This window comes from Drosophila santomea, chromosome 2R (genome assembly GCF_016746245.2).
Source record: "Drosophila santomea strain STO CAGO 1482 chromosome 2R, Prin_Dsan_1.1, whole genome shotgun sequence".
Lineage (NCBI taxonomy): Eukaryota > Metazoa > Arthropoda > Insecta > Diptera > Drosophilidae > Drosophila > Drosophila santomea.
In genome coordinates this window covers 20009626-20037187 of record NC_053017.2, presented here as the reverse complement: position 1 = coordinate 20037187, position 27562 = coordinate 20009626, and the positions used below count along the sequence as shown (strand labels likewise).

Below are 27562 nucleotides of genomic sequence, written 5' to 3'. Positions count from 1 at the left end.
AACCAAATCGATAATGCGAATCCGGATTTATCATATATATTAATATATATTTAAGCAGTGTCTATATAATTAGTAAAACGATTACAAAATACAAATACAATGGAGTTGCTGCGTTAGGTATTGAAAAAGTGTTTAAAAATAGTTCTGCTCTTGTCGCGAAAGTTATTTCATTTTTTAACGCTCTATCCTTTAAATTTGTTCAGTCTTTGTTAATCAACAACTTTGTTAAAGTGTTTTTTTTTTTTACGTTGAGTTTCGTTTTTTTGCTTGCCTTTTCGTTTTTTAAGCAATTGAAGATGAGAAAAATGTTTAAGATAGAAATGCCAAGTTTAGTTCGATTAATTAAAGTTTGTTCGACATAAAACCTTTGTTTTGCTTTGATTTGGTTCGTATTAAAATATATATTATTCGTATTATTCTGTATGTAAGCGGTGTCAGCGCTCTCTGCAAAACTGCTTGCGTTTAACAACTACATTTGGTATATTTAAGATCCCAAAACCGATCCAGGAGGACGTCTTCATTTCGGCCCAGTGTTCATTTTTCGGTTTTTGAGGACTTTGTGTTTTGTGAGTGGTGAGTCAGCTACTGAACACAATGGCTACGTGGGGTTAATCTAAAGTTCAGCCCGCCTTAGGCCGCAATCCATGCAAAACTTGGCGGTCTCGAATATGAACTTGGAGCCACATTCGTAGCAGTAGTTGGACTTCTTACTTGAGCTCATGGACGAGTTGCTCATCAGTGATTGCTCGGATGTGGTGGGTGTCATAGGTACATTGTTGTTGTTAGTGTTGTAAGCTGTTGGTGCTGGGATTTGAGCCTGCTGCTGCTGTTGCTGCTGCTGATGAAGCTGCTGCTGCTCCTGCTGGTAGTTGTAGTTGCAGTTCATTTGCTGCATCTGCATCTGCTGCATTTGCTGCTGCTGCTGCTGCTCTTGCTGCAGTGGCTGCTGATAGCTGTAGTTGATGCTCTGCTGCTGTTTCGGATGTGCTGCAAAAGAGTGTTCGGATCCGCTACTGGACGATTCGCCTCCATCGCCATTATTGTTTCCACATTCTGGTGCAAAGAGACGCTGGCGAGCCTTCAGGGTTCCATATTCGGTGTGTGCCTGTGTGGAGGCATCGATCATGCAGCTGGACAGCTTGGCACTGGCCGTATGTGGACGCATCAGTGCCTGGGAACGCGGTGTTCCGGTTTGGAGTTGAGAGGAGCATTGTCGCGACAAGCTATAAGGTGAGTTGCTGCTGCAAGTGGTTATAATGGAATACATATCAATATATTGCCTATTATAATTTTCAGAAGACCTTACCTGCCGTATGCTGAATCCGAGCTCAGCTTGGAGCTGGCTCCGCGACGTGAACCCTGCGACGAGGACATGGGATAGCCATCAAGGCTGCTTAGCTCATCCGAGTCCGCCGACGGTGAAGGAGTCATTGGCGAGTTGGCCTCAACCTGGTGTGGTGGATTCGAAGCAGGGAGCACACTGCTGGAGCGCTGGTGTTCCTCGCCTCGTCCGGCGTTGCTACCGATAAGCTGGCGCCGCATGGAGGCACTCGCCTCCTCGCCCATTTGCCGGAAATCGCTATGCATCTTCTGGATCATGTTCTTGGCATTGTTCAGCTGCACGTTGGGCGCCAATGAGGAGCCGTTCGAGGATGGGGCCAGCCGATTGGTGGATTGGCTGGCCCGATCCCTGGGCTCATCTTCGGCGTCCTCCGTGTCGCTGATCTTGCTAAACCTTGCGTGCTCCGGCTCGTTTCCGTTTTCAATGTGCAGGACTTCGATGGGCGTATGGGCATTGCCCACCATGTGACGCAGTGAATCGGGCGAAATGGGTGAGCGTCCCTGGGCATTGGCCTCCGTCTCAATGCTGATGAAAATCTCTCGCTTCTTTTGATCCTCGTCGACTGGCCGCTTCTCCAACTCCAGGCGGCTCTTCTCCTCCTGGCTGCTGGCACTTGAGGCATTCGACTGCTGTCGTTGCAGTTTGTCCTCGGGCATTTTTGTATCAGACCTGTGGGCGTGATTGTCTTTAATCTTGGACTGGTGGTGACTGAGTGGTGTGATCTGTGTGGCTGTCGTCTGTTGCGTCGAAGTCGCTTTCTGGAACGAGCGTTGTCTGCTCGTCGAGCGATTCATGAGGAACTCGCGACAGTCCTTGAACAGCGGGAATTGCTCGTCGTCATTCTCGTTCTCGAATGAGGAGAGGAACTCCTCAAAGTCAAAATCATCAAAGGTGGGCATGGCGTTGTGCACCATGGGCATGACCAGCGGCAGCGGATTCGCCAGTAGCTGTTTCTGCTGTTGCTGCCAGCACTGCTCGTCGTACTCCATGGACGAGCGGTTGGCCTCATCGTCTGCCGAACAGCCCGATGAAGCATCCGCATCCTCTGGCGAGGCATCGTACAGAAACTGGTTGCGTCCCAATCGCATCTTGCGCTTCAGCAGATTCCTGGCCTCGCCGGATTGCCTTCGTTCGTGGGTGATGGTGGACTGGGAGCTACTCCGGCTCCGGGCTTGGGACAACTGCTGGGGCGTGGAGCTGGCATCCGAGGATATGCCACTGTTTACATGCAGATTATCAAAGGCGTTTATCAGCTTGGGATCTATGTAGTCGCCTGCCACCGAGCCCGATCCCGACCCCAGACCCGTTTCCCTCCTGGGTCCAAAGATGCTTTCCAGCTTGATGGGCGTCAGGGGAGCTGCTGGTGAGCTCTTCGCCGCCTTGCTGATGGGCTCCAATCGAAGGGGAGTGGCCACCGGTGGATAGTTGACCTCTTTAACCAAACCAGGCGAAACTGGCACCGCTGCTGGAGTTAATGGGGGCAACTGGGTGGGAGTGCTGTGCCCCAAGCTCTTTGCCGAGTTCTGTTTGCTCAGCGTGTTGCTCTTGTCTTTTTGCTCCTTGCTGGTCAACTGGCTGGCGGCCGCCAGCTCAGCCGCCTTGGCATTCAGCTGCTCCAGCTCGTGCTCGTACTTGAGGAACACAGCCAGGGAGTCGGTTTTGGCCACAGTGCGTGCGGCCTGAGGAGAGGAAGGTGCGTTGCTGGCTTCACCGGCTCCACCCACTGGCAATTTAAGCAGCTGCTTTCGGTTGGAGGCGCTGGTATCCCGGCGCACGACTCTTGGGCTGTGGAAGTCATTGCCGCATGCCGCTCTCACCGGCATCTCGTCGAACTCCTCGGGCTTTAGAAAGTTGGTGGAGATGGGACCCTCATCGGAGAGACCCCGCTGAATGGTGGGCCGATAGTTGGTGGCAAACAGTGGTCGGCTGTTTAGCATGGGCGTACGACGCGGCCCTCTCAGCGATGAAGTACGTCGGAAATTGGAGGCCGGAGTGGTCTTTTGGTTAACCTGTGCGGGCTTGCCGGCTGCCGTGGTCAATGAAGTGGTCATGGCGATACTGGGTGTGGCTGTAGGTGTGCTGGTTACTATGGGTGTCAATGTTCTGGTAGCTTTGGTGGTGGTCACCTCCTCCTCTGGCGGCGGCGTGCTGGGTGAGCAAAGCTCCTCCAGCTGCCGCTTGGCCGAGAGGAAGGGATCGTATTTGTTCCCCAGTCCGCTGTTAGAAAAAGATTGCAAACGGTTAGAAAAACACGATGTATGGTACGATATGATGAACCGCCCATTAGTGCTCTGTCTGGCTGTCGTCTGGGGAGGATTGGATGGATTGCTTGGCTTTCATTTGGGATACAAACCTATTTGAACGACGCTTGGCCCTAGGTGCCGACTTGAAATACATAGTACTATTTTCGTCATCCTCCAGGAGCAAACGGCGACTGACGTTGCTATTTTGTTCCATCAAAGGCGGCAGTTTGAATTCCGGCTCCGCCTCGGGCTGCTCCTCATCATATTCACTGTGGGTATCCACTAGGTCAGGATTGGGCACGGGACTGGAGCTGGACCGCACCCTCTCTAACAGCTTAACCGCTTTAGCCATAAAGTCAACATCTTCGGGATCTTCCTCTTGATCACTGGTATAGTTATCCACTTCGTCGTCCTCCGGTTCGTAGTCCTGTCGCTCACTTCCCAGCTGTAATCTTGGGAGTACTGTTTGCCCCATGGATTGGTTGATCGTCTCAAAGTTTTCCTTCAGATCTGACATGGGCAAAGCTCGCATTGGCTCCGCGTTACCCATCGCCTGGGAAGAGCGACCTGATCTCTTCGTGGATCGGCATACTGTGCGCATGGCTGCAGCTTCTAGCTTAATCTGGATTTCTGGCCTTGGCGAATCCTCCTCGGATCCGGAGTACTCTTTTGGCAGCTTTCGCTGCATGGGCACTAGGCTGGAGTTCAGCGAAGCATATTGTATGTCTTTGGTGATTACTGAACACGGCGATTGCAGGGCACGCAACTCCAGATCGGGGTTCTCCTTGGTGCGAATCCGACGACGTGCCTGGCGCACTAGGGATGTGGAGGAGGGATGCTTGGAGACCAGACTACCGATTCCCTGCTCATCCATTTCCACATTGCAAATGGGCGTGCCGCCTGATTTGGAACAGCATGGAGGATGGGAGGGTTGTGACTTGGGTTAGACTAGGTTTTACTAAAGAATTTTCCCCAAAAATATTCGGAGGATTACTTTGTGGTTTTCTGTAGGAAATTGATGTTACTAAAGAGCCCTTTATTCTATCTTCCCCACTTCTATTTCCCCGCCCATATTTTTCCTTTGATGCCCCCGACTTCTTGGACTCCTAATCTTATTAAAACCCAACTGGAGGCACTTGCACCTGGACTACGCCTTCACTTAATGCTTCGCTGATCTTTCGAGTGCTTCGATGCGGCGCGCACTAATTAACGATCATGAAATGGTTCCGGGTTCTTAGATCTTAAATGCATCAGTGTTTCAGTGTTTCAGTGTTTAATTGGAGAACTGCATGCCACTTACAGTGGGCAGCACACGTGGGGATTGGTGAATACCAAACCAGAACAGTTCAATCCATACCTTTGCGCTTGATTAACCCATTGAGCTCGTCGAATGTCATGGTGACTTGGGGAAGGCAGGGGATCTGCTTTTCGACCGCATCTACTTTATCCGTTTTGGGCCCTTTCTTGCGGCGTCTAGCCGGCTGGAGAACTGGCGCCTCCACGCAATCGAGTTTGGCCAACTGGAGAGCATCTCCACTGGCGTTCCGCCTCAGTCGCTCCATGGTATCGTCAATTTCGCTGCAGGATTCCCGCTGAGTGCGCTTGGAGCGACGCAGTTCAGCGCGTTCCCTGGGCGTCGGCGAAGATGGTGGATCCTCATTGTTGGCCATGTACAGGTTCACTTGGTTGTGGGTCACCGTGGAGTTTGGTTTGGCACGACCTCCTGCTTTCTCCGAAGCTCTTGATCTGAAGACTTGAGCTTGCGTGCTGAGGAACATTTTGGTGATGAGTGAAGATCGCTGATCGAAGGACTAACTACGATGTGTTGAGACTACACGACGGTGGCGATCAATTGCTATCAAAAGTTTACGATTACGGTTACGCTTTACGGGATTAATCAAGGACGACTAAGTAACGCCAGAAGAGCATCGGGGGTTAGGACTACCTATCTAAAAGAGATCTATGAAGCCTTCTACTCACTTATCACTGTGCACGGACGACGTCATCGAGAGGGACATCAGGTTTGGCTTAGGTACCGTGATCTCACCAGCATCCAGAAGATCCTCGTGGTTGCCGGAGTATTTATCTCTGGCCAGGGATCTCTTGGTCCTGTCAAACATCGCGGTCAATTGAATAATAGCAAATAAAATAAATTGAAACGAGAAGGGAAACAAAAAACGTGTGTTAATTAGAAAGATCACAGTGTGTCAACTGAATCCAGGCTTACTTCAGATTGGGTGGCCTGTACTGCTTCCTGGCCTCCAGGCGCTCCTTGGCCTTGCTGGTCTCCTGGCTGTTGGTGGACTTCATGGTGGCCTGGATGGCCTTCTCCTTACACCACTCCACGTGGCGATCAAAGGCCTTCGGATTAAAGCTGCGTTCGCAGTGGGGACAACGATCGCAGGCAGGTGCCTTGATCCGCTTGGCCAGCGATCGTTCACGGACGAGCGGAGCTGCCGGAGCAGCTGGACCAGCTGGAACAGCGGGAGCAGCAGGTGCCACAGCTGGAGCCTCCGGTGCCGAGTTGGCTGAAAGTGTGGATGCTGCCTTGCGCATGGAGGCTCGGGCAGTGGAGCGCACCATCTCCGTTTGCGACTTTCGAGGGACTGGCTGCGGTGAGTTTACTGGCTGGAATCGGTAGAAAACATATTAAGTGGTTGCAAAAAATCTTTATTAAGTCTTATCTACAGATTAAGATAGGGAATATTTGCCTAAGAAGCTGGTTTGCTCTGGTTACTGATAATATTGTGTGCACAAACCATACGATATTCATAGATAATTATTGGGTTAACATAGTAACACATTTAAACCACTAAATAAAATAAATAAATATTAAATAATATATGGGTAATAAAAAATTCCCTAATAATAAAGTCTCTTTAATACTTAAGGATATATATATTCTTTTATCTAGATTTTATCCATTTTGAGTGAAACATACTAACCTCTGGAGCAGCATTTACAGACGTGGCCTCGCGACTGGTGGTCGGAGGAGATGGTATTCCCGCCGTGCGTTCCGCATTGGGCAGGCCAAAGTTCTTGGGCAGCACGTACGTGGAGAGAGCGGTTCCATCGCGGCGTTGGCGCGACGAGTCGAACACCTTGCGCTTCTTGGAGGCCTTCTCGCAGATGACGACGTGCTTGCGCAGGGCGTTCACGCCGAAGGTGCGACTGCAGCAGGGACAGGGCGTCAGCTGGGTGGCCTGCTCGGGCACGTACTCCGGCACCGGAAGGGGGGAACCGGAGGTCAGTGGCGGCGGGGCAGGCGTATCATCCTCGTCGCCACCGGCCCGCCTGGAGTCTTCCGTCTGGGGATCCGTGGTGCTGCTTGTTGCTGTGGATGGGTCCAAAAGATGGTTATGTTAGTTGGGAATCGAATTTCGACCGGGGTTTCAGTTAGCTACGAGCACTTTGGCAATGTTTGTTAGATGAGTTGAGGGTTACAAAAAAGGAGTGTGTCTCAGTTTAAACGAATTAACAGTACAACTGGCAGTTGATTTTAAAAACTTGAAAATCAAATTGGTAAGTTACTTAATATTGAAAATAAAAGCAATAGTGAAAAGAAAACTTCTTACTTGTATTATAGGTTCAAACAGCTAACGCGATGGAAATTTAATATTATCACATCAAAAGTTACTTAAATTTAAATTTGTGTACTCTACTATAATGTTAATATTAATCAAAATACTGTTTTATAATTAATTTTATAGTGCTGGCAGTTGCTCCCATATCTAGATCAGAAGGGCTTGGCTTTTACAGGGAAAGTTCGGCAATGGGAAAAGCCCAGTCACTTTCCCAGTGAAAATGGCTGACAGCCAAGTGAAAAAACACCCGCTGGCAGATTCATGGTCGATTGTTTTTTGGGCGACAAATTGTCGGTCCCACCAATAAATCCACCAAAAAAACAGAAACAATGGTGCAGTTCCAGCCCCAAATAATTTATAGCTATTATTTCGGTTCGTCTTTGGCGATCAGCCTATAAATTGTTATTTATCTTCTGGTCGCAGACTGATGAAATGTAGCTTTGTCCAAATTGGGCAGCTGGTCTCAGCCAAAAGTCTTTCGCTTTTAGCCTGTGGGCGGGAATTGTATCTCAAAGATCGAGTATCTAGTATCTCGCGGATGGCAGGTGCCACCGTCGGCCCACGATTTAGTAGTATTTGAACTATTTTCAATAATTTGTTTATGCTCTAAGTGAATTTAACTCAATTTCTAAATAAACATGTTAGATACCTGAGAAATTCAAATAACCATTTTCACAATTTGTTCTCAGTTTTGTATGCAATTCTGCTACTGAAAACATAAGTTTGACTAGACCGGGTTTTGTTTGAAACTTCTTGGCAACCTATACTGAACCTTGTAGTCTGAAATCAATATTTAACTTATTTTCCCATTGCTTTCCATTAAACAACTGCATTTTATGCAGGCTTTTTAGGTTATATTCTTTGTACTACGACCGTACTTTTGATAGAGGAACTATTCTTTAACTGAGCCACAAAAAACTCCCCCTACTGAGAGTGGGCATTGGTGAATAATAATTGGAAGCACCCGTGGAGGCGGGCACTAATCACAGAGATGGAGGAAATCCAATTACCATGTCAGATTGTGATTACATCAATCAGCGACACGCACAACACAAGAGTAGCAGAATTTCCGCAACATCTTGAGAGCATTATGTCTCATTTCCATTTGAATCAATGCAAAGTTGTGTGTTACGCATATTATTCATACTATTCATATTATTCCAACATAATCCACAGCGCTGAGAAGTGGGTGAGTTGTGCTATCTATCTGGCCGTCTGTCTGATGCTAATGATGCTTCGAACATGAGATATATGCATTATGTGCATCCACTTGAGATATTTAAAAATACCACCAACAGGGCCTCCACGTCCCATCGGATCTTGAGCAGATCTCGGCGGATGGAGCCCAGGGACTTTCAAATGGTCAAGAGTTTACTAGATCAAAAGTTGAAAGCCATTGAGGCGAGTGATGAATGCCACTGTAAATCTAGTCGAGTATGGCATTTCGACTTGCCCAATCCCTGGCCCATCTTTCTATTTGGTTAGTCGGTGTAGTAGTCTGGTCTTGGGCATTTCCATATTTCGTTGTCTTTGCGGCAGGTTGTTGGGCAATCTCCATAAGCCACTTAAGACGTCAGTGGGCCCATAAATGTATTCTTGTGTGTGCAATATGGTAAAAGCGTAATACAAACAGTTTTCCTGTTTCACTATTTCCCAGGCCAGGCAGTTTTCAGGTTCTTGGCTAGTCTCTGAACTTTTCACCCTGTGACACCCAAGAAGTATGGTCGTGGAAACTAAAACCGAAGACTTGGCACCTCGGAACGGGTAAGTTGGCTTGCACTTCGAAAAAATATCACAACCTTTCTTTTGAATTCCGTTCAAAAGCCTTGTTTTAAGTGAAAACTTAAGAACTACCTACTCAGTACTTTGTATTAAAGAAAACCCAAGATGACATCATTTTCCAGTCGAGCATTGATAAGCGAAAGGAGTCAACCAAGAGGTCACCATGGAGCCAGATTAAACAATTGGAACAGATGTGGGCAGCAGGCGATTTGGCTGTGATTTTACACACAGCTTTCACCACAGACTAAGCGGTTCATTAAGCAGAAATTAGTTGTTAATTTGTAGTGGAAATTACTTGATTTAATTGCTGCATTTGGAGGCGCAGTTTCTGTGGGATTGGCATGCAAATGGTTAGTCGGGCAGTTAGTGGCCACATCGATCTTATTGACAACAATCAAGACGCGTTGCAGTTGATTGCCTGGCGAATTATTAGTTAATGTTGCTAATGTCGCTGATGTTGCTGCTGCCGCTGTTGCTGTTGCAACTGTTGCTGCTGCTGTTGCTGCATCTGCTGCATCCGACTCACTTGGCTTGGCATTTCCCTGCTTTTTGCTGCTGCTGCTGCTGTTGCGTTTCATGGAAAATGTGTTGCGAACGCGCGAAAACGTTGACAGCTGATGCTGCTGCGATTTTTGTTGCTGTTGCTGTTGCTGCTGCTGCTGTTGCGCCTCACTAAACTGCAACGAGTTGAAAGAACCTTGCAGCGGCTGCTGTTCGAAAACGTTAATGCTGCTACTTCCACCGCCATTGCCATTTCCATTTTCATGCTCATTTTCCTTTTCGTTGCTGAAACTACTGAGCTGCCCCTTTTCACCGGCCAGCAGATCGTTTAATTGCTGGTACTCCTCGTAAGCAATGCGACTATGCCGCTTGTTGATTTTGGCCAAGGGCTGCGGCTTCTGCGACTTGGACTTGAAGATCTTTTGCCACATTTTCTTGCTCATTGTGAGGCGGTTACTATCTAGATCGCGATTCACTTATGGGTAAACAAAGCTCCTTTCGAACGCATTTCGAGTGAACTTCACGCGCCGGCTTCTCGTGCTCAACTGAGCAACAGCGGCAGCAACATCGACGGGCACAAAGCTCGCGCAGCAACATGTTGCACGGCATTATAAATAGTTGCACTCCAGTTTTGGGCCGAGTGTGGGTGTTGTTGTTTGTGCTGGTGCTGGTGCTATTAACAAAGGCCACGATTCTGTACCGACTCCCTCGCTCTCGCCGGGATTTGAGTTGTCTACTGGCGGCTGGTCTCTGCTGTCTTTACGGCTGATTTATTTAAAGCCGCCACCGCCGCCGCCGGCGACGTCAAATGTTGCTGAACCCTCGACTACTTGGGCATTATTCACTCTCTGCCAGAATGGCTGCCAATTTCCCAGTGCCTGCAGTGGCAGCAGTTCCAGTTCCAAATTGAAATCTCACCCGCCACGACCATCAGTCAATCAGTTAACCGACTTCAAAGAGAGCCCATTTCCTGGGCTAATGGGAACTCGGAATGGGAATCGGAATCGGTGCCACGACTGGGTGTTGCCCCCACCCACACACACACATGTGCAATTATGTCCACTTTTGGGGCATGAACATCCACTTACTGCCACTGCCGCTGTTGCATAAGTGCGCCAAAAAAGGTAGCCGCAGTTGAAGTTGCAACGCCGAAACTGCACCACCAGCAACATTTGGCGATCCCAGCAACATGCGGTGTTGCAGCCGCTACACATAAATAAGCAGCTGGCCGCAGAGTTGGAGACACTTTCGGTGGACTTAATATAAATCAGGGGCATCACAGCTGGTGAAATCAGTTTGTGGCATTGCACTGAAAGTCTGAATGTTCTAGGGCCTCAAAAATGTTCTTCAATACTGGCAAAAAGTATTTCAAGACCAAGCAGTTTGAAATGTGCATCTGAATCATAGGAGTTTATATTATGGGAGTAATAAATGCCTTTATTTCCTCAAGTGTAATTTATGCTAAGCTATGTTTGGGTGATCTTGAAATGATATAGTCTGACTGACACTCGTTTGCAGTGCATTCCATATTCGATATTCGCCTACATTCAGCTCGCCATATTCGTATCTTCTTTCCATCTCTTCGCTGTTTCTGTTTTAATTGAAATGCGAATGCACTTTTGAGCATCGCTCTTCTCGGGCCAAACGATCCCCATTTGTTGATGCTATAAATCTGGGAATATATACGTATATGCGCATATATATGTTGCAGCATCCGCTGACGTCACTGGGTTGTGGAACTCTCTTATGCAAGTTGCCTTGACATACGACCAAAAGTTCGAATTTGCACGTGTCAAAAACCAGGCAGAGTTATTAGTACAAGTCATGAACTTGAGGCTCTACCCGTTCCCAATGATATTTATATTTATATCCGGTTTATCGAACCAACAACATTCCTTTCAAAGGATTTTTGGTGCGGAAGAAGTGGGAGGAAGTGGGGGGAAGTGGGTGGAATGGGTGGTTTTCGGGTGGTGTAGGCGGCATCGTTTGTGGTCGCCCACGCGTCGCGACTTTGAGTCTTGGATAATCTCTTATAATTGTCACGCTTCGAGAGCGCCAACGAAAATAGAAAATCTGTTGCAGTTGCATATGGTCGCTGTTTTGGTGGACGGGGATCTGTTGCACATAGATACATCTGTGGCATCACTGGCAATTTTCACGGTGCAGCCGCATGCCCTCAGGAAATCGGTTTTAAAAAGGGGCGCGTGCATATAAATAGTCAAAGTTCTAGAATCTAGATGATGTGCGGATGGCGTTTTGGGGGCAAGGCGGCGACACGACCGAAGAACTATATTTTTATAGTGAACTTAAAACTTTATGTTTCCTATGCACTGTTACAAAAAGCAATTCACTTTTTTTAGTAATATGTTGTGGTTGCTTTCGTCACTAGTGCTTTTTTCGTTTGAAGGTGGCTTTCTACTCAAGGAAAACGAAGTCGTGGGATTAATATGATTTTATATAATATCGCTCACATTAGAAAGAAGATATTAACTTTATTTTAATCACTAGCTCCGTTTAAGTCACTCGATAGACCAACTTTAAATGTATCTTTTTGTTCAACAGGAATCTGTGCCCAAGATCTATAAATATTGTGCTAGTGTATTAGAGACTTATTCGATAGATAGATAGACTTGGCGACATTTCGATGGCCCCTGAAACTTCACCTGCGCTCTCTTTCCAACCCAGCTATATTCCTTCTCCCTCTGACAGACAAAGAACACACTTCACATATCAACAACATAGGGCCGTCGTATTTTCCACTAATTAAGTTCTATTTCTTCCAGTCGTCATTTGCCCCTGGGTCCCCCTATCGCCCCCTCAATCTTCTAATGAAACCATTTCAGTTCATTGGCGCTGAATGTTTTCTTGTTTTTTGGTTTTTCTTTTTTCCTATTTATTTTGAGTTTGAGTTTGTTCCCATCGCAGGCATTTTGCAGATTGCACAATTTTCCCTCTGTGTTTTCAGTTTTTCTCTGTATTGTTTTTTTGTTTCTGTCTTCGGTTCTGTTTGTAACTTGGTGAGTTCGATGTTGTTGCAACAAATTGAAGTTGATTTGTTTGTTGTTGGCAGTGCTGATTGGCTTTTGGAAAGTGTGAAATACTTTTGTGTTTGTATCCAATACGATTTTGTGTGTTTTCAGCTTTTCCAACTTTAGTTTTGCATTTTTTTGTTTTGGTTTTTGAAGTGTGAGGAGAATTGGGCCGCTAATTGAGGTAGGTAATTTCCAATTGGATTTGGAACACCTTCGATCGATAGGTGAAGCCAAACGATTAGCAATTCAATTTGTGAGGCGCTAAGCCTTTCAATTCTATTCAGCAAATTAAATTGAAATTTGAAAGGGACTAAGTGATTTTTTAATTTGCGAGGCAATTAAAATTAATTGTTTTAATCAATATGTTATTTAGGTAATGAAGCCCTACTTTACATTAGAAAAAATATTTCTAAAAAATGTAAAAGATTTTTTTTGATGTTCCAAACGTAATACTACAAACCATGTAAAAGTAGCAGCCGACTTACAGCACAGCAACACTGTTCACTACTATTTTTCAAAGCTTTCTCAAGCTTTTCAGATTTGGATTTGCCGGCTTTTAGCGTTTTCAAATTTGTTTCTTTGGTGCAAATAATTGTGGCATATGCTTGTGCCCACTTCAAATGGACATTTAATTGCAAAGCTGCAATTCATCAGTGACCAATTTACTCAATGGCACAACTCATCCCTTACGGATAAGTGACTTGCAAGAGATTTTGAAAAACAGGTTTTTGCAAAGCACAATTAACACCTTTAGATGAAATGCCAATACGAAAACTGGTTGGGATTTTGACTTTGGAACTGATTCTAAGTTCGTTTCATGCCGCTTGTAAGCCGCTTGTGCCACCAAAAGTGGTTCAATGTCAAGGAAATTCAGCGGACTAGCAGTGAGAGGGAAGTGTTTTCGAGTGGGCCGAGGGAAGTGGGTCAACTGCCAGTCGTTTAGGCCATATATATACATATATTGGTGTGTATATAGTGGCAGGCCATTACTGTCAGTTGGTAGGGCGACAATGGAATAGTTTTTCGTACTTATTTATTAGCATTATCGGTGGGTGACTTGTTAAAACTGGCACGCAAATCTGCCGGCCAGACGTGACTGACATGGCTAAAACCGACTTGAAATCGGTCGCAACGCCCGATTTCTGTCAGGCAGTTGGCATATTTATCTGCCGTATAAATATGGGCCATAACCCGAGCTAAGCTTTTTGCTTCTGTCAAACTTTAATTGAATTATTCTCGATTGCTGCGCAAATAACATTCTGGGTTCCAACTTGGCTTGAATTTCTTGATTTGGGTTGGTCTTTAATTTAATTAAAACTTATGTGATTCTTTTTGTGTATTTCTTCTTTTTTTTTTTAAGTCTTTGGCCGCTAACTGCAAATGGAAACTGACATAGATATGTCATTTGGTGTGGTTGTCGATTGCTTGGCTTCTGTTTGCTGTGTTTGTTTTCGATTTTTTAAATGCCTTCCACGTTTTCAGTGTTTGATTTGGTTGAAAGCTTTTTGTGCGTTTTGCTCATTTTTGCAATACAAAACATACTATAAAGTATTTGCAATAATAACTGATGTCATCTCGGCTACTTTGGGTGATAGAAAGCTGGGTTTTGTTATATTCAAGCGGTTTCTTTTATTAAAAGGAGCTTTTTTATAGGTATTTTTTTCTGTCTTTCACATCCGTTCCTTTAATAATGATTGATGCTTCGTTTTCATTATCAAATTATATTTTTTTTTATTTTAATATTCCTATATTAATTTTTTTATTGTTATCTATATCCGCCGGAAAAATCCCTCGAGATCTTTGACACTGCATATTTTTATGGTCCTAACAAAAATGTTAACAACCTCTATTCTTTGCTTTTCCATTGGAATAACATGCTCAGTTAGTCATAAAAAGTGACTTCACGCTTTATTGAGTTCATTATAAATTCAAATCGGCGCCTTCGCCTCTTGGTTATTGGCTTTAAGTGGTTTCCTAAACACTTCCTCTAACACAGCTGGAGTTTTTTTCAGCCTGGGGCTGCATGCCAAGTGCTTTTCGGGGATTTTTAATGTTGTGCGCCTGCGCGGAAGTGGCATGAGTTTTTCGAGTATTTTGAATTAGCCGCACATTGTTTGCATTCATATTGTATGCATTTTTTCCCAAGTGCACTGGAAAAACCTATTTCACTTGCTTTAAATTATATTTTTAACTGAATGGGTAGTGTGAAATTACTTGCTATCGTTTGAAAGGTGAAATAGATTTCTTTCGACCCAAACCAGATAACTGTTAAGTAATATTATGATAGTTTATTTCTTTCAGTGGAAGGATAGTTTATGGTTTTTGTGTGGGAAATCGATTGACAAGCTCCTAAGGCTGGCCCTGCTTACAGCTGTAATTGCAATTGTGGCCAAAGTGCTTGAGATTGGCTTACCGAAATCGAAGTGGTACATGGTGGGCATTTCGCGGGGGGTGGTGGTGCGCGTTATGGAGCTGTGGTGGTGGAGCAGGGGAGTGGGCGGCGGGGTGGCGATGAAGATCGGCTCCAGGGGCCTCCTGCTCTGCTCCGAGGTGGCCATCCTCCGCAATTTATGCAACTAACTTGCTTTTAATTTGGTTATATATCTTCCGCTAGTTGAGCAAGTTTGGGTGGAGAAAAACGCTAACGCGTCTTTAGTCGCGGGCGTTTAAAAGCGCGCCAAACTCTCGTTTGCTCCACATGCAAGCTGAAGTGTTTTTTTCGTAGCTTTTCCCGTTTTGTTCGTGTTTTGCTGGTGCTTTACTTAATATTCATTAATGATTTTGCCGCATTGCTAATTAATCATATTTCGTTTTCACTGCACTTTCAAAAAAGCATACAAAAAGGCTTTGGAAACACTTTTGCCTAATGTATCTTTTGTTGTTTTCACAATATCTTTTTTTCCATGCACGCTATTTTTTTTGAGCGATTTTTTTTTTTTTTAATTTTTTGGTTTCTGCGTTTTTATTGTATGATTGGTTCACATTTGAAATTCGCTTTGTTAGTCCAAGTTTCCACCAAAATCCTATGGAAATGCGGCGGCTGGCATATAATTTTGGGTCTGCAATTGCTGTTGGTTGTATCCGAAAGTTGCAATTTGAGTTCGGCGCTGGGTTTCCCCTTCTACCCTTTTCAGAGTTCGTTGTCGTCTGTTTTTACGAGTATCTGCAAAGGTCAGAGCGTGAGATTTGAATTTAAAGTGAGTTTTGGCAGTGGCTTATAGATATTTCATTATCCAACAGGTTATGTATCTTAGCATACAAATTTAATAGATACATCTTTTGTTTATTGAGTAAATTAGCCTAATTCAAAATCCCACGTGTGCATACAATTGTGACAAGCTTGATATTACATGAATTTTATTTATACATACATTCAAAAAGAAATAAAACTGATGACTTAATAATTAAGTTGATAGTTCTTCTTTTGTTTAGTGGACCAGTTTTAAAAGTTTGTAAGCTGTTTGACTATTTTTCCTGTTCTGTGGAAATAAGCATCTTTTAAAAACCAACACAATTCAGAATTGTATACCTTTTCATTACTACTTCTTCTGCAAATGTGACGTTCAAACAAAATTCGAAATACCAGACAAACATTCACCAATGAGGCTAAGCGCACATTAGTTAATTTGCAAATATCCACGTCGAAACACAGGGAACTGCAGGAGCGTGTATCTAATGGAAACGCAAAGCAGAGAATATGATGAAATCAGCTAAACTTAGATTGCGAATTCACGAACTGTTTTTTCGCTATTTGGCTTTTGGGGCTTGGCTCACGCAATCGCAGCAGAAATAAAGGGGGGAAACGGAGTGGGAGAAAGGGTGATTGAATAGTTTTTCCTAATAGGCCACTTAATTACCGTTAACTTTTCGTTTCAGCCACAAAAATTAGCTTTCAATGGAAGATCTCCCGCTTTGTTGCGCAGTTGAAACGAGACTGAAAATCTACAAAACCGCGAGAACCAAACTTTTTCACAGCCTCTCTTAATTGCGAAATGAAAGTGAGCATTAAAAGCAATTGAAGATCTTTTGTGTGCGCGCATCTCTCCCACAAGTTTGGCGATCTTTGAGATACAAAAGAATATCGCACGCTAAAAGTGTTGAGAGTGAAACTTTTTATTCGGGTTCACTTGCTACACCAATTACGATCTGAACCGAAAGAAAAGTATATAATGATTTTGTGGCAATAATCAAAGATCTGCAAGCCATGCTCATTAGTACTATTAGAACTACCGAAGGCCAAACCCATTATAATCACTAATTCATTAGCAATCAAATAGACATTATACCAAGCTGCCAGTACAACCCACACTAGTCAAACGATATTTTCAGACCTGAAGATGTCTTTCTATATCCGCAGATAAACTAATCTAACGACACGCTTGTCGATATCTATGTTAGGCGACAACTAAATCTATAAATCTTAATAGACGTCGACAGAGAATATAGAACAAGTTTGTTGTTGGGTAATTGCTGGGCTCACTTGAGGCGATAAACTCGTTTGGATTTTTACATGTTCCCGAGTTAATTTATGCTCCGCCACTCCATCCGAGCCCCATACAATTTACCAGTTTCTATGCGTAGATAAGGCCTCAAAATTTATGTAAGATTATTGTGCATAATTCGAATTGAAAGGTTTGCCGCACCCTCCCCCCAGTTTCGATACTCTCTTATGCATATGAAGTGACTCGACTCGGAACAGTCGTATCGACCATATTGGGATAGGGCTGCTGAGCTGATGGAGGACGTGCTCGGAATCCATCCGGAAAATCAAGTGAGTAATGCCATTTGAGATTTCAGTTATTGGGGTTCCGTGCTTATACATGAGTTAAGAGTGCCTTTGAGCAACATTAAGATATAAAAGTAAATTGAATTGAAAGGAAAAAATAACCAAAAACCACTGTCGTGCTGTGACTCTTTCAAACTGGTTTCCATATAAAGCTAATTTATTTATTTATTATTATCCCAGCCAAATTATCATCTTCATTATCATCTTTTTCGCCACCCACTCATGTCATTCCACGACGTTGACGAACTTTATCTTGATCTTACTTCATATACGTATATGTATATCAAATATGCAGCTCCCACGCTTTAACATTTCAAGCCCAATGCTCACACACTCAAATTTAAATGATGACAAAGTGATGGGAGTTTCTTCGCAAAAGTTTTGGCATAATCACAACTTGCGAAATTAGCACACTTGTGCTGCAAAAAGGTTCTAAGCCAGAACGAGAGCATTGAACCAGCGGGGCTGGTAAACAAATGCCCCGTCTTGGGTTTCCACTTCGGAATTTGTCCAAAGCCGTGACAGCTGTCGCAAGCCGCCTCCGAGTCTAAAAGTTCCCCAAGTCTGGGGCCTAGCAAGTGCAGCATTGTCGTTCCATTTGGACAGGCTCACCTTCAAAGTGGCTGCGCCAAACGCACTCTTCTATATAAATACGAGTATATATGTATACATACAACATGTTTACTGCATTCTGCATCACTTTCGATTTGGCACAGTAACAGATGCAAGGCACCAGAGTGAGTGAAGGTCGCTTGGGATTCCAGAGGTGTCGGTTTACACAGATCTCTGGCTCTGGAGTTGGGGGTACTCCTTATCGAACATGTGTGCTGACCCGCAGTTTCAGTTTCTGTTTACCTTCTCACTCAGGCTTTATCAGTTGTTGTTTGATAAGTGGTATTGCAAAAGAGTCAACAAATGTTGATCCTCCTGCTTAAAAGATACACATTTTTCCTTTCATTTGTAAGATACAAATATTTAACTAGGAAATAATAAGGGGGAAACTGGTAAGAAACACTTATACATATAACAGAAATATTTCAACTTCACGATATTTCAATTTACGATATTTTTTTACAGAACGTTACACATTTTTTACAAATTAAGACTGATTTATCTGCACTCACTTTAAGTGCAAATAGACAATAATTCCATGGATAATGGCGTATTTTTCCCCTGTTTTCACTATAATGTAGAGTATATATATCTATTTGCATAGCATTGGCATTCGATTCATTGGCTAATTGAGTTAATCGATCGACATGAGCATTTGCCTTTCAGCGGAATCAATTAGAGTTGTTGTTTTCCCTCTGCAGCTGCATTGTCGAGCAATTTGTCAGCATTTTAACAACTTGACTTATTGATTGTAACCGGGGAAATGTGAAACCTGCCAGTGCCACCCTAAAAAACCGCACTATTAGCATGGAGGTAACACTCAAATTACCAGAAACCGATTAACCACAGATGATAATCGTTGGAATCGCTGGTTTCCATAATTAATGAAGCCGTTTTTTGGCCAATTTCAAAGCTTTCGCTGGGCGAGAAGAAAGCCATAAACTGTAGTCACAGTCGGTTTGCTCGGACTTGTGCTTCGTTAGCCGCGCTGATGTCATTTGGCAATCATCTCAGCTTGGTGAGTCCGCTTAGAAGTCGTCAACACGTCACTCCAGTCTACAGTCTACAATCTACGCTCTACAGTCTGCGCTCTACAGTCTACAGTCTCTGGAGATCGCGCGAAGGTTACCCAGAATCTTGAAACAAAACGAGGCACATTTCCAGAGGCGTGTTCGGATCTCAATTTCAAATTAGAACCCCGTACGAGAACGAGGCACTTTGTCAATAATACTCGCATGTAAAGTACTCGAGTTTGATGTTAATTGCGGTGTGTACTTACACACATCAGTATAGATACAGATATACAGATGTATCTGCTGTTTATGCAAATCTTTTGCCATCGCCAAAAGCGATGGAAAAGCATTCGCTTGCTGCCACTTGTGATTGCCGTTTATTGGACTTTTTGGAGCGTTGCAAGTATGCATGGCAAATGGCTCACCGACTGTGAAATACTCCCTAGATTTGCGTTTTTTGCTTTAAAATAAATGGGGGGATTATAGAAGTGAAGGGAACACTAATTAATTAATTGCAGGCTTGAATACTCCGATTGTTCATAAACTTGGGGAGATCGATTATGGACTTTAGATAGATGAACTTCAAAAATGTCTATATATGTATATTGTATGTCAGCAAATTATGCTACATATCATTAAAAGCTTTCGATTGTTTGACTTGTACTTTGTTGATCTTTTAGCATAAGCTATTCATGAGTTATTCACCAGCAAAGTCTACACCTTTGGGTTTTTGTTTTCAACTGCGTCGCGAAATGCCGAACCAAAATTAACAGCAAACTTAACGAGCTCCAAGCAAATGGTAAACAGTGGACTGGGGCAGCGCCTCCACAGTGAAGCCTCCTAGTGCCGCCACCATAAATCAGTTACTTGGCCCCGATCTGCAATTAGCACACAAATGGCAGAGGCTCAGTGGGCAACCAGCAGCCATGAAAATGGGAAAATCCAGGCTTTCCGACGCTCGTTTCGGCATTATCGATTAAACACCGAAAGGAGCAGCGAAAGTTCTAGGAAAACATGGGCTATAAATGGTGTAATGACGCCAGACATTAAAGCCGCGCCCAGCTGGCCACTCGCCGGAACCAATGTCCCTGGTGGACAGGGGGTTGCCCGGGTGGACCTGGTTGGCATTGCCATTCTTGTTGTTGGCTGGCAAACAACTCCGGCCGGAGTGGTGGATGTGGTGCTGATGGTGGTGGACTTGTTGTGACCGGCTGGCGGCGACCAGGTTGCCATGGCAAGAAATGCACATGCGAGTAGCTCCAAACTTTTTATCTGACCGAGCATAGGGATATGTACAATATACGTGGGGTAATGTGTGTGAAAGGGTGCTGCCCCATTGATTGCCCCATTGCATGCCAACTTTTGACCAAACAAAGAAACCCATCAAAACTGCGGACAAATCAAAAGTTTCTGCGCGAAATTGGAGCAAGAGTGCCATATAACCTAGAGATACATATACTCGTATGTGCGCGGTCATATCTTATCTGCTAGATAAAATACATAATACTGGGCGAAAATCGGAAAAAATAAAAAGGGAGAGCGTTATCTTTTCGTTTGGACGGAGGTTTGGAATATCAAGATGTAAACATAATATGAGCCTTGGATATGCCATGGGAACTCAAGGAGATTTCGGTTCGAGTGCTTCATAAATTTGTGGCTATTTTGCGCATTCGCCTAATAACTAGATTTCAATATTTACTCTGCTCTTCTACGATAGGTTGAAACCAAGAATGAGATAAGCTTGTCTGGAAAATATATTCAGTGAATATATTTGCGTATATTTACATAGTGATTCGAAAATAAAAAGATTATAAGGGAAGCAAAAGCTAGTGAGGTAATTAAATTTACATTTTATAGCACCCAAGTTTTCCAACTGCATACAATAGATATTGTAACACTATTACGTGGAACACACCTCATCTACCAATCAACGAAATAAACTATGTTTTTCCCATCTTTGTTATGATACATATACGATCCCTGCTCGAGAACCAGTTAATTGTTTAAACAAAGTTTGGTTTACTTTTCTATAGCCAGGTCTACGCCTATTTCCTCTGCTGTGTATTTGCGCTCGTATGTTTACCTTATCGATACTGAAAAAGCAGCTAATGAACAATTCATGATGATGATGATGATGATGTGGTTGCTGGTGACTTAATAATTGGCCATTAATATGGCATTTAACTTATCGCTTCCAAATCAACGGATTCCATGGGGAATTGAGTTACTGTTTCACCTGTACACTGTTTGCTTGGAAATTACCTTGAAGTGCACTCCTTTCCTATCGAGTGGCTAAGTAATTGAAATTCCGCAATGTGCACTCAATGAAAACCGCTTAGACAGCTGAACGATGGGCTAATTCACTCACATACTCCAACATATCATCCATATCATATCATAACACAATAGCACATATGTATATACGCGAGGGTTTAAACGAAAACTTTAGGTGCAACCAAACTCGGGCGCCAGCTTATTTCATTAAGAACTGCTTAGATCGGCTCTATAAAGTGCATTTCAAAATGTGTGATTTATGCAACTTTTTTAGAAGAAATCAGGTTTTCTTCCCAATATTTTTATTATTTTTTATTCTCTGTTGTTTTTACAAAGAAGGTAACTTCTCACACCCGCGACGCAGGCGGCGGCGATTTGAACGTCTCGGCGGTTCGACGAGCGCGTAGCGAATGAACATATCTCACCCGGTGGAACCGCTCCACCTTCGCTCAGCGCTGCGTCGGCGGCGACTGCGCAGTCGGCGGGCAGCGCCAGTTGGGGGGAAAAAAGTGAATTTATATCATGCATATTTTTTGGCAACCCGGTTTGAGCCGAATCTTGCTGTTTGCTTGGCCCGGAGTTGGTAGTACAGCACGGATTTCTGGAGCGCAGGGGCAGGAAGTCCGGAGTTGCGTGGGCGCATTGTTGGTGCGACAGGTTTGGAAATTGATGCCACCAATCGATCGCCACCTTTGTGCGACACTTGTTGCTCACTCTTGGCTATTTATATTTATGTTTGTATATATTTGTGTTTTCCTTTGAAAAATGACAACGAACGCGTGTGCCTTGTTAAGATGTGCTTCCCTTTGGAAATAAATGTTTCCGCCATAGAAATGTATTTGAAATAATTTGTGCACGCCATTCGAGACTGCCATAAATTACAAAAAGAGGAAATGGGCGTGTCAGCCGGGCATCCAAGATCAACTAAATTAAAAAACGCCGACGCGTGGCAAAATGTTCGAAAATAAATAGAAATACCAACCCAGATCAGATCGGACCGGATTGCAATACCCACGCAGCAGCAATTATTGCTAATTGCTGAAGGGGTAAAATGTAAACAAAATATAAATTAAATGGTAACAAATCGAGCCATGCTAAACAATTGCGGGACCACAAAGCTATTGAGCCATATGGTTAAGCTATGACTCTATAGAACACACAGAAGTTATTACAATAAAGTTTACAGATTAACAATCATTATCGAATACAAACCATCCCTCATTAAATTATTTAGGCACATAGCAACGCGTAAAACACTTTACTTCAGTAGACAAAAATTGATTAATAATATATTATTTCACTAGCAAGTTACACAGAAAAACACTTCAATAACATGGCTCTTAGAGCGACGAATGTTGACAAATGGGATGAATATAGATCATTTTCGCGTAGAACGACGTTTTGTACCCTCGATTACAGCACTAATTGCAGCCTAATATAAATTGCTTGAGGAAGGTTTAACGACGGGGTGTTTTGGTGGTTTAAATACAGCACAGGAAATGCATTAGCTCCGTGGGGTTGGCGAAGAGTAAGGGGACATCATTGCTCCAGGTGTCTATTTCTGGCTGGGAGTGTAGTACATGGAGTGCAGGAACAGGCGAGTCACTTCTCCGATCACCGAACGGTCGGGTATGCTCTGGGCCATGCCGTAGAGAGCCATCTTTCCAACGACGGGCTGGCCGGGATCCTTCATGATCTCCGCAACGCAGCTGCGCACATCGGCAATGAATTTATCCGCGACTCCGGGCTGTGTGTGCATGTCCGTCACGCAAAGGTGAATACTTAAAAAGAATTTCACTTATTAGAATGGTTCCGCTAATTTAAAAGTTGAGTCACTTACCCAGATGGGAACTGCAGGGCATTCAGGTTCCAGCCCAGTTTGCACAGCGAGTCCGATAGCCGGAAAATGTCGAACACATTGGAGCCCAGGGCAATCACCGAAGTAGCTGGCTTGCCAAAAATGAAGACGCCATCGATGTCGCGAAGGCTGGAAAAAGAGATTTACAATTGAATTATTGTTACAACTAATGTTTAAATAAACCTACCCCCTCTCGATATAACGCGCCGTATCCACAATGCGCTTGGTGGCCTCCAGATAACCGTCATAGCCAAAGCTCATCATGGTAGCCCAGCAAGCGGCGATAATACCACCAGCACGGGAGCCGTTGACTGTGGGAGAGCCATACACGCCACCAGGCCAGTCAGTGGTCACAGTGAACTGATGGTCCTTGTACTTCTTGTCCGAGTAAAGGATCACCGACGAACCCTTCGGTGCGAAACCGTACTTGTGGGTATCAGCGGAGATACTGGTCACACCCTTGACCTCAAAGTCGAAGGGACGCAGCTTGTAGCCGGCGTTGCGGACCAGGGCCACCACAAAGCTGCCCAGGCAGGCGTCCACGTGCACGGGAATGTCGTACTTAACGCCCAGAGCAGCGATAGCTTCGATGTCATCGATGGTTCCATAGGGGAAGTTCGGAGTAGAACCAACCAGCTGATGGAAGTTTAATGATTAGTCTTGGGATATATTTAGCTATGTAATAACGAACCAGAATCGTGTTCCTATTAATGGCACGCCTAAACTTCTTAATGTCCACCTCGTAGGTCTCCGGATCGACATCCACCGAGCGCACGTGGATGTTAAAGTACTGGCCACCCTTGTCGAAGGCCGCGTGGACCGTCTTAGGCACCACGATGTTCGGCCTGGTGATTCCCTTGTGCTCTCTCGCGTAATCCCTGTACGCCTTCATGGCCATTACAATGGATTCGGTGCCGCCGGTGGTCATGGTTCCACAACTGGCTGCGTTTCCATGGAACAGGTTGCAGGCCATGCGCACTACCTCCGCCTCCATTTTGCAGACTCCCGGGAAGAGATCGGCGTGCAAGGGATTGGTGTAGGAGGCCTTGCCGTACACCTCAGTGACGAGCTCCACCAGATCGGGCTTGTAGCCGTAGACTGCGCCAGATACGCGACCATCACGCCAGTTGTAGTGACCGGTCTTCAGGTGCTCATCCACCAGTCGGAGGATCTCCTCCTTGCTGAGTCCCTTCTCGGGCAGGGTTTCCGAGTAGGTGAGGTTGGCGTTGCTCTTCTTGATGTCCGCCTCGAAGTCGTTCTTAGCCTTGGTTAATTCAGTCTCCACCTGACGACGCACGGCAGGAATCTTCTTGGCATACTTAAAGAACTGACGCTTGCCACGGATGTAAAGATCTAAAGAAAAAGTAACAATATCAGTTGGCATACAGTTAAGTTAATATATATACATAATGATGCTCCTTTTATTTATCCTTTGTTTTCAGCAGACTAAAGTCGTTAGAAAGGCAAAGCTTTATATTCTTGAGGTAAACAGAACCGAAACAAAGAATCATTATTAATATAAATTGCAGTCTGATAAACGAAACATGTGTGATACCCACTCGATCTTATCGGACATGACATGCCTTGCTGTAGACGAAACTTTGGACTGGCTTTATGACACTTTATGGGTAAGCTATGCTCGGAATACTTTTCTTTCATCATTCTTCATTGAAAGCATGAGTCATGTTATCGGGGAAACTACCTAATCTCATTAGTTTTGGTACTAAGCATGCTAGACTATGTACTAGCAGGGGCATGATATCTCAATCTTATCAATTTCCTCTATGCTGTTGAACTTTGCATATTGATTGATTTTAAGTTGCTACACACTTTTCAAACATTTAAACTCTAATCTAACCTAATCTATGGCTAGATTAAATCCAGAAGTTCGGGAAGGGCACCCGACGAGTGCATGGTTTATATAAGCTTTGAGCACAAAGTACACTGTAAAAAGTCTGTCTAAATTAATAAAAAGTTAAAAATGGAATGAAATCTTTTTGTATAATACATTTTATAATCGAGTTTTCACAAAAATGGTAAATGAAGAAGTCTAGCTGTGTTTATAAGAAACGCACCCAGCTGATAAGATAGTTTGATGGATTTAGGTAATTGACGTGCCCTGCCCTGCAGCCACGAAATAAAAGAAATCTGCTGACTGCGATGACTTGGCACTAATTTCTATATAACTGCAACCTATCCTCAGATAGAAGATGATCTGACTTCTTTTCTGGCATATTAAGAAGTAAAACTAAAACTAATCCCTGGGGAGCTATCACATAGATACCACCAACTCACTTTCATCATGGCTGATCACAGTCCAGAGCCAGACGCCTCCCAGGACCGTGGTGGCCGTGATGGTGGCCACCTGCCAGGGCTCCTTGGCGCCGAAGGCCCGGTTGATGCCCTCGGTGACGGGCTTAAGGCAATCGCTGCCGGAGAACGGACGCATCGTGTGGCAAGCTGGAATGTGTGTGCGGAAAAGGAATGGAGTACGCTTTAGTCGAGCTCAGGTCGGGGGATCCGCACTCGCGTGGTTCGAATCGTTAACTGATTGGCGGGGCCGTCAATGTGGGGCGACAAATACAAATCGCTTTGGTCGCTGATAAAGTTCTGCTTTTGTAGTATATAGATTTGCTAAGTACATATGTAAGGTGGCGGGAGCTTATGGCTGTGTTGTTGTTCTGTCTGACCGCTCAGCTGTGATGCACAAAGAGCCGCAGCGGCTGTTGACACACCTGAGCGGTTACTCACCTGTACAGTGGGACAGCTACAAACCAGAAAAAAAGCTTTGAAAAACGCGAATGGACAGACATAAACTTTTTAATCGTACAAACTCATTGCGGCTTAGAGTGACCGTTCGCCAACTGTTGCGCGCTGCTATCGCCTTACAGCTGTTACGATAGATGCCCAGCTGTTTGTCCGGCGCATTCACCAACACTGGCCGCGAAATCAAAATAAAAATGTTGCGTATTTTGAACAACTCTGTAAAGATATCGAAATATGCAACAGGTTGCGTGCCACAGGTTCTTCGCTTCGCCAGCAATGGACCCAGTGATTTGGTCCTGGTCAAGGAGCAGAATGGCGTGCGAGAGATAACGCTGAATCACCCAAAGACTCTCAACTCCCTCTCACTGGACATGATGTGTGCCCTTCAAGATGCCCTGCTGAAAGACAAGGACAACGTGGATCTGAGATGCGTGGTCCTGACGGCCCAAGGAAAGATCTGGTCGGCAGGGCACAATCTCAAGGAGCTGCACAACGACCCCAAGATACAGGCTTGTGTGTTTCAGAAGCTAACCGACGTTATCAACGACATCCAGAGGCTACCGGTGCCGGTTTTAGGAAAAGTCAATGGCTATGCGGCTGCTGCAGGCTGTCAACTGGTGGTCTCATGTGACATGGTAGTCTGCACCAAGAACAGCAAGTTCTCCACTCCCGGGTAAGGATAGAAACCCTTTATGGAAGCAATTATTCATGTTATTATTACTACTTTAAGGGCTGGCGTCGGAGTATTCTGTTCCACACCCGGCGTCGCGGTTGCCCGCATTATGTCGCGTCCAAAGTCCGCCTATATGCTAATGACCGGTCTTCCTGTCACCGGTGAAGAAGCCTACATATCGGGAATGGTCACCAAAGCGGTTCCTGCAGAGGAACTTGATAACGAGATCGAGGAAATCACCAACGCCATCAAGGCGAAAAGTCGGGCCGTCATCTCTCTGGGAAAGGAGTTCTACTACAAGCAGCTGGCCATGTCCCAGGCAGAAGCCTTTACTGCTGCGCAGGAGAAGATGTGCGAGAACTTCCAGCTGGGCGACACCAAAGAGGGCATTGCTAGCTTCTTTGAGAAGCGTCCACCCAACTGGAAGCACAACTAATCGCAACGTACGATGTATAACTATGAAACAAAACTCGCCAGCTGTGCATTTATACTCGTAAGCTTGAATTGTCCAAAGTGACTTAAAAATTGTTAATATGAAATGTTATTTTTAAAATACATTTTATAAAAATAAAATAAAACAAATTGTCGTGCTTTCAAAAAGTGCTCATTCCTTTTTAGGTGTTACGTTTATTAAAAAGTGTTTTGTGAAAATATTTAAAAAAATACAATTACAAATTTGAATAAATAATATGTATGTAATAATGTAAGTGATTATGTGCATTTGAAATTTGGCAGTAAGAGTCTGTTTTTTAAGAGAAACCGGTTCTATTGATGTGAGTCTTTTTTTTTATGGTTACTTAAGAGGAAACTGGATGAGACGAAGAAAATTCCTGGGGCCGCGATGGCGTATTATATAAAAAAAACAAAATAAAAATTTGTAATTTGTAATTGTTGCTCAGCCTAAGCTGATATGTTTTAAATATTTGTTGAGCTCTTCGCATTGAATGAATTGTAACAGAATACGTCTAAAAGATGAACCACTCGTAGTTTTTGTATTTGTATAATATAGGTACAGCAAATGTATGCATAGGTGCGCTAAATGTATGTTCTAAAAGTAAGCCAAAATATTATAAACTGTGCAATAAGTATTATCTTT

At 44.3% G+C, this 27562-nt stretch overlaps 3 protein-coding genes across 12 annotated transcripts; 1 reads left to right on the top strand and 2 right to left on the bottom strand.

The window, feature by feature from the left end:
- Positions 1–26: 26 nt before the first annotated feature.
- LOC120446909 (SUN domain-containing protein 2) lies at positions 27–21952 on the bottom strand. Of its 9 annotated transcripts, XM_039628142.2 has the most exons (9): positions 21158–21945; positions 14898–15647; positions 6531–6919; positions 5813–6213; positions 5566–5694; positions 4943–5352; positions 3696–4485; positions 1307–2011; positions 27–1241 (listed from the first exon to the last, which is right to left on the bottom strand). In XM_039628142.2, exons 2-9 carry the CDS (start codon positions 15040–15042, stop codon positions 614–616), a joined length of 3597 nt encoding a protein of 1198 aa, XP_039484076.1. In that variant the 5' UTR covers positions 15043–15647; positions 21158–21945; the 3' UTR covers positions 27–613. The 9 variants fall into 9 exon arrangements, with proteins under 9 accessions (XP_039484076.1, XP_039484079.1, XP_039484072.1 ...); XM_039628145.1 differs by lacking the exons at positions 14898–15647; positions 21158–21945 and adding an exon at positions 9247–9910 and having other exon boundaries at positions 1307–3559; XM_039628138.2 differs by lacking the exons at positions 14898–15647; positions 21158–21945 and adding an exon at positions 9247–9910.
- Positions 21953–22431: 479 nt separating this feature from the next.
- LOC120446915 (sphingosine-1-phosphate lyase) lies at positions 22432–25476 on the bottom strand. The gene is made up of 5 exons (XM_039628153.2): positions 25323–25476; positions 23719–24380; positions 23215–23663; positions 23010–23156; positions 22432–22950 (listed from the first exon to the last, which is right to left on the bottom strand). The coding sequence occupies exons 1-5, from the start codon at positions 25474–25476 to the stop codon at positions 22725–22727; spliced, it is 1638 nt and encodes a 545-aa protein (XP_039484087.1). The 3' UTR covers positions 22432–22724.
- LOC120446916 (enoyl-CoA hydratase domain-containing protein 3, mitochondrial) lies at positions 25401–27526 on the top strand. 2 transcript variants are annotated; one of them, XM_039628156.1, is made up of 3 exons: positions 25401–25537; positions 26037–26466; positions 26524–27526. In XM_039628156.1, exons 2-3 carry the CDS (start codon positions 26165–26167, stop codon positions 26900–26902), a joined length of 681 nt encoding a protein of 226 aa, XP_039484090.1. In that variant the 5' UTR covers positions 25401–25537; positions 26037–26164; the 3' UTR covers positions 26903–27526. The 2 variants fall into 2 exon arrangements, with proteins under 2 accessions (XP_039484090.1, XP_039484089.2); XM_039628155.2 differs by lacking the exon at positions 25401–25537 and having other exon boundaries at positions 25931–26466.
- The last annotated feature ends 36 nt before the right edge of the window (positions 27527–27562 follow it).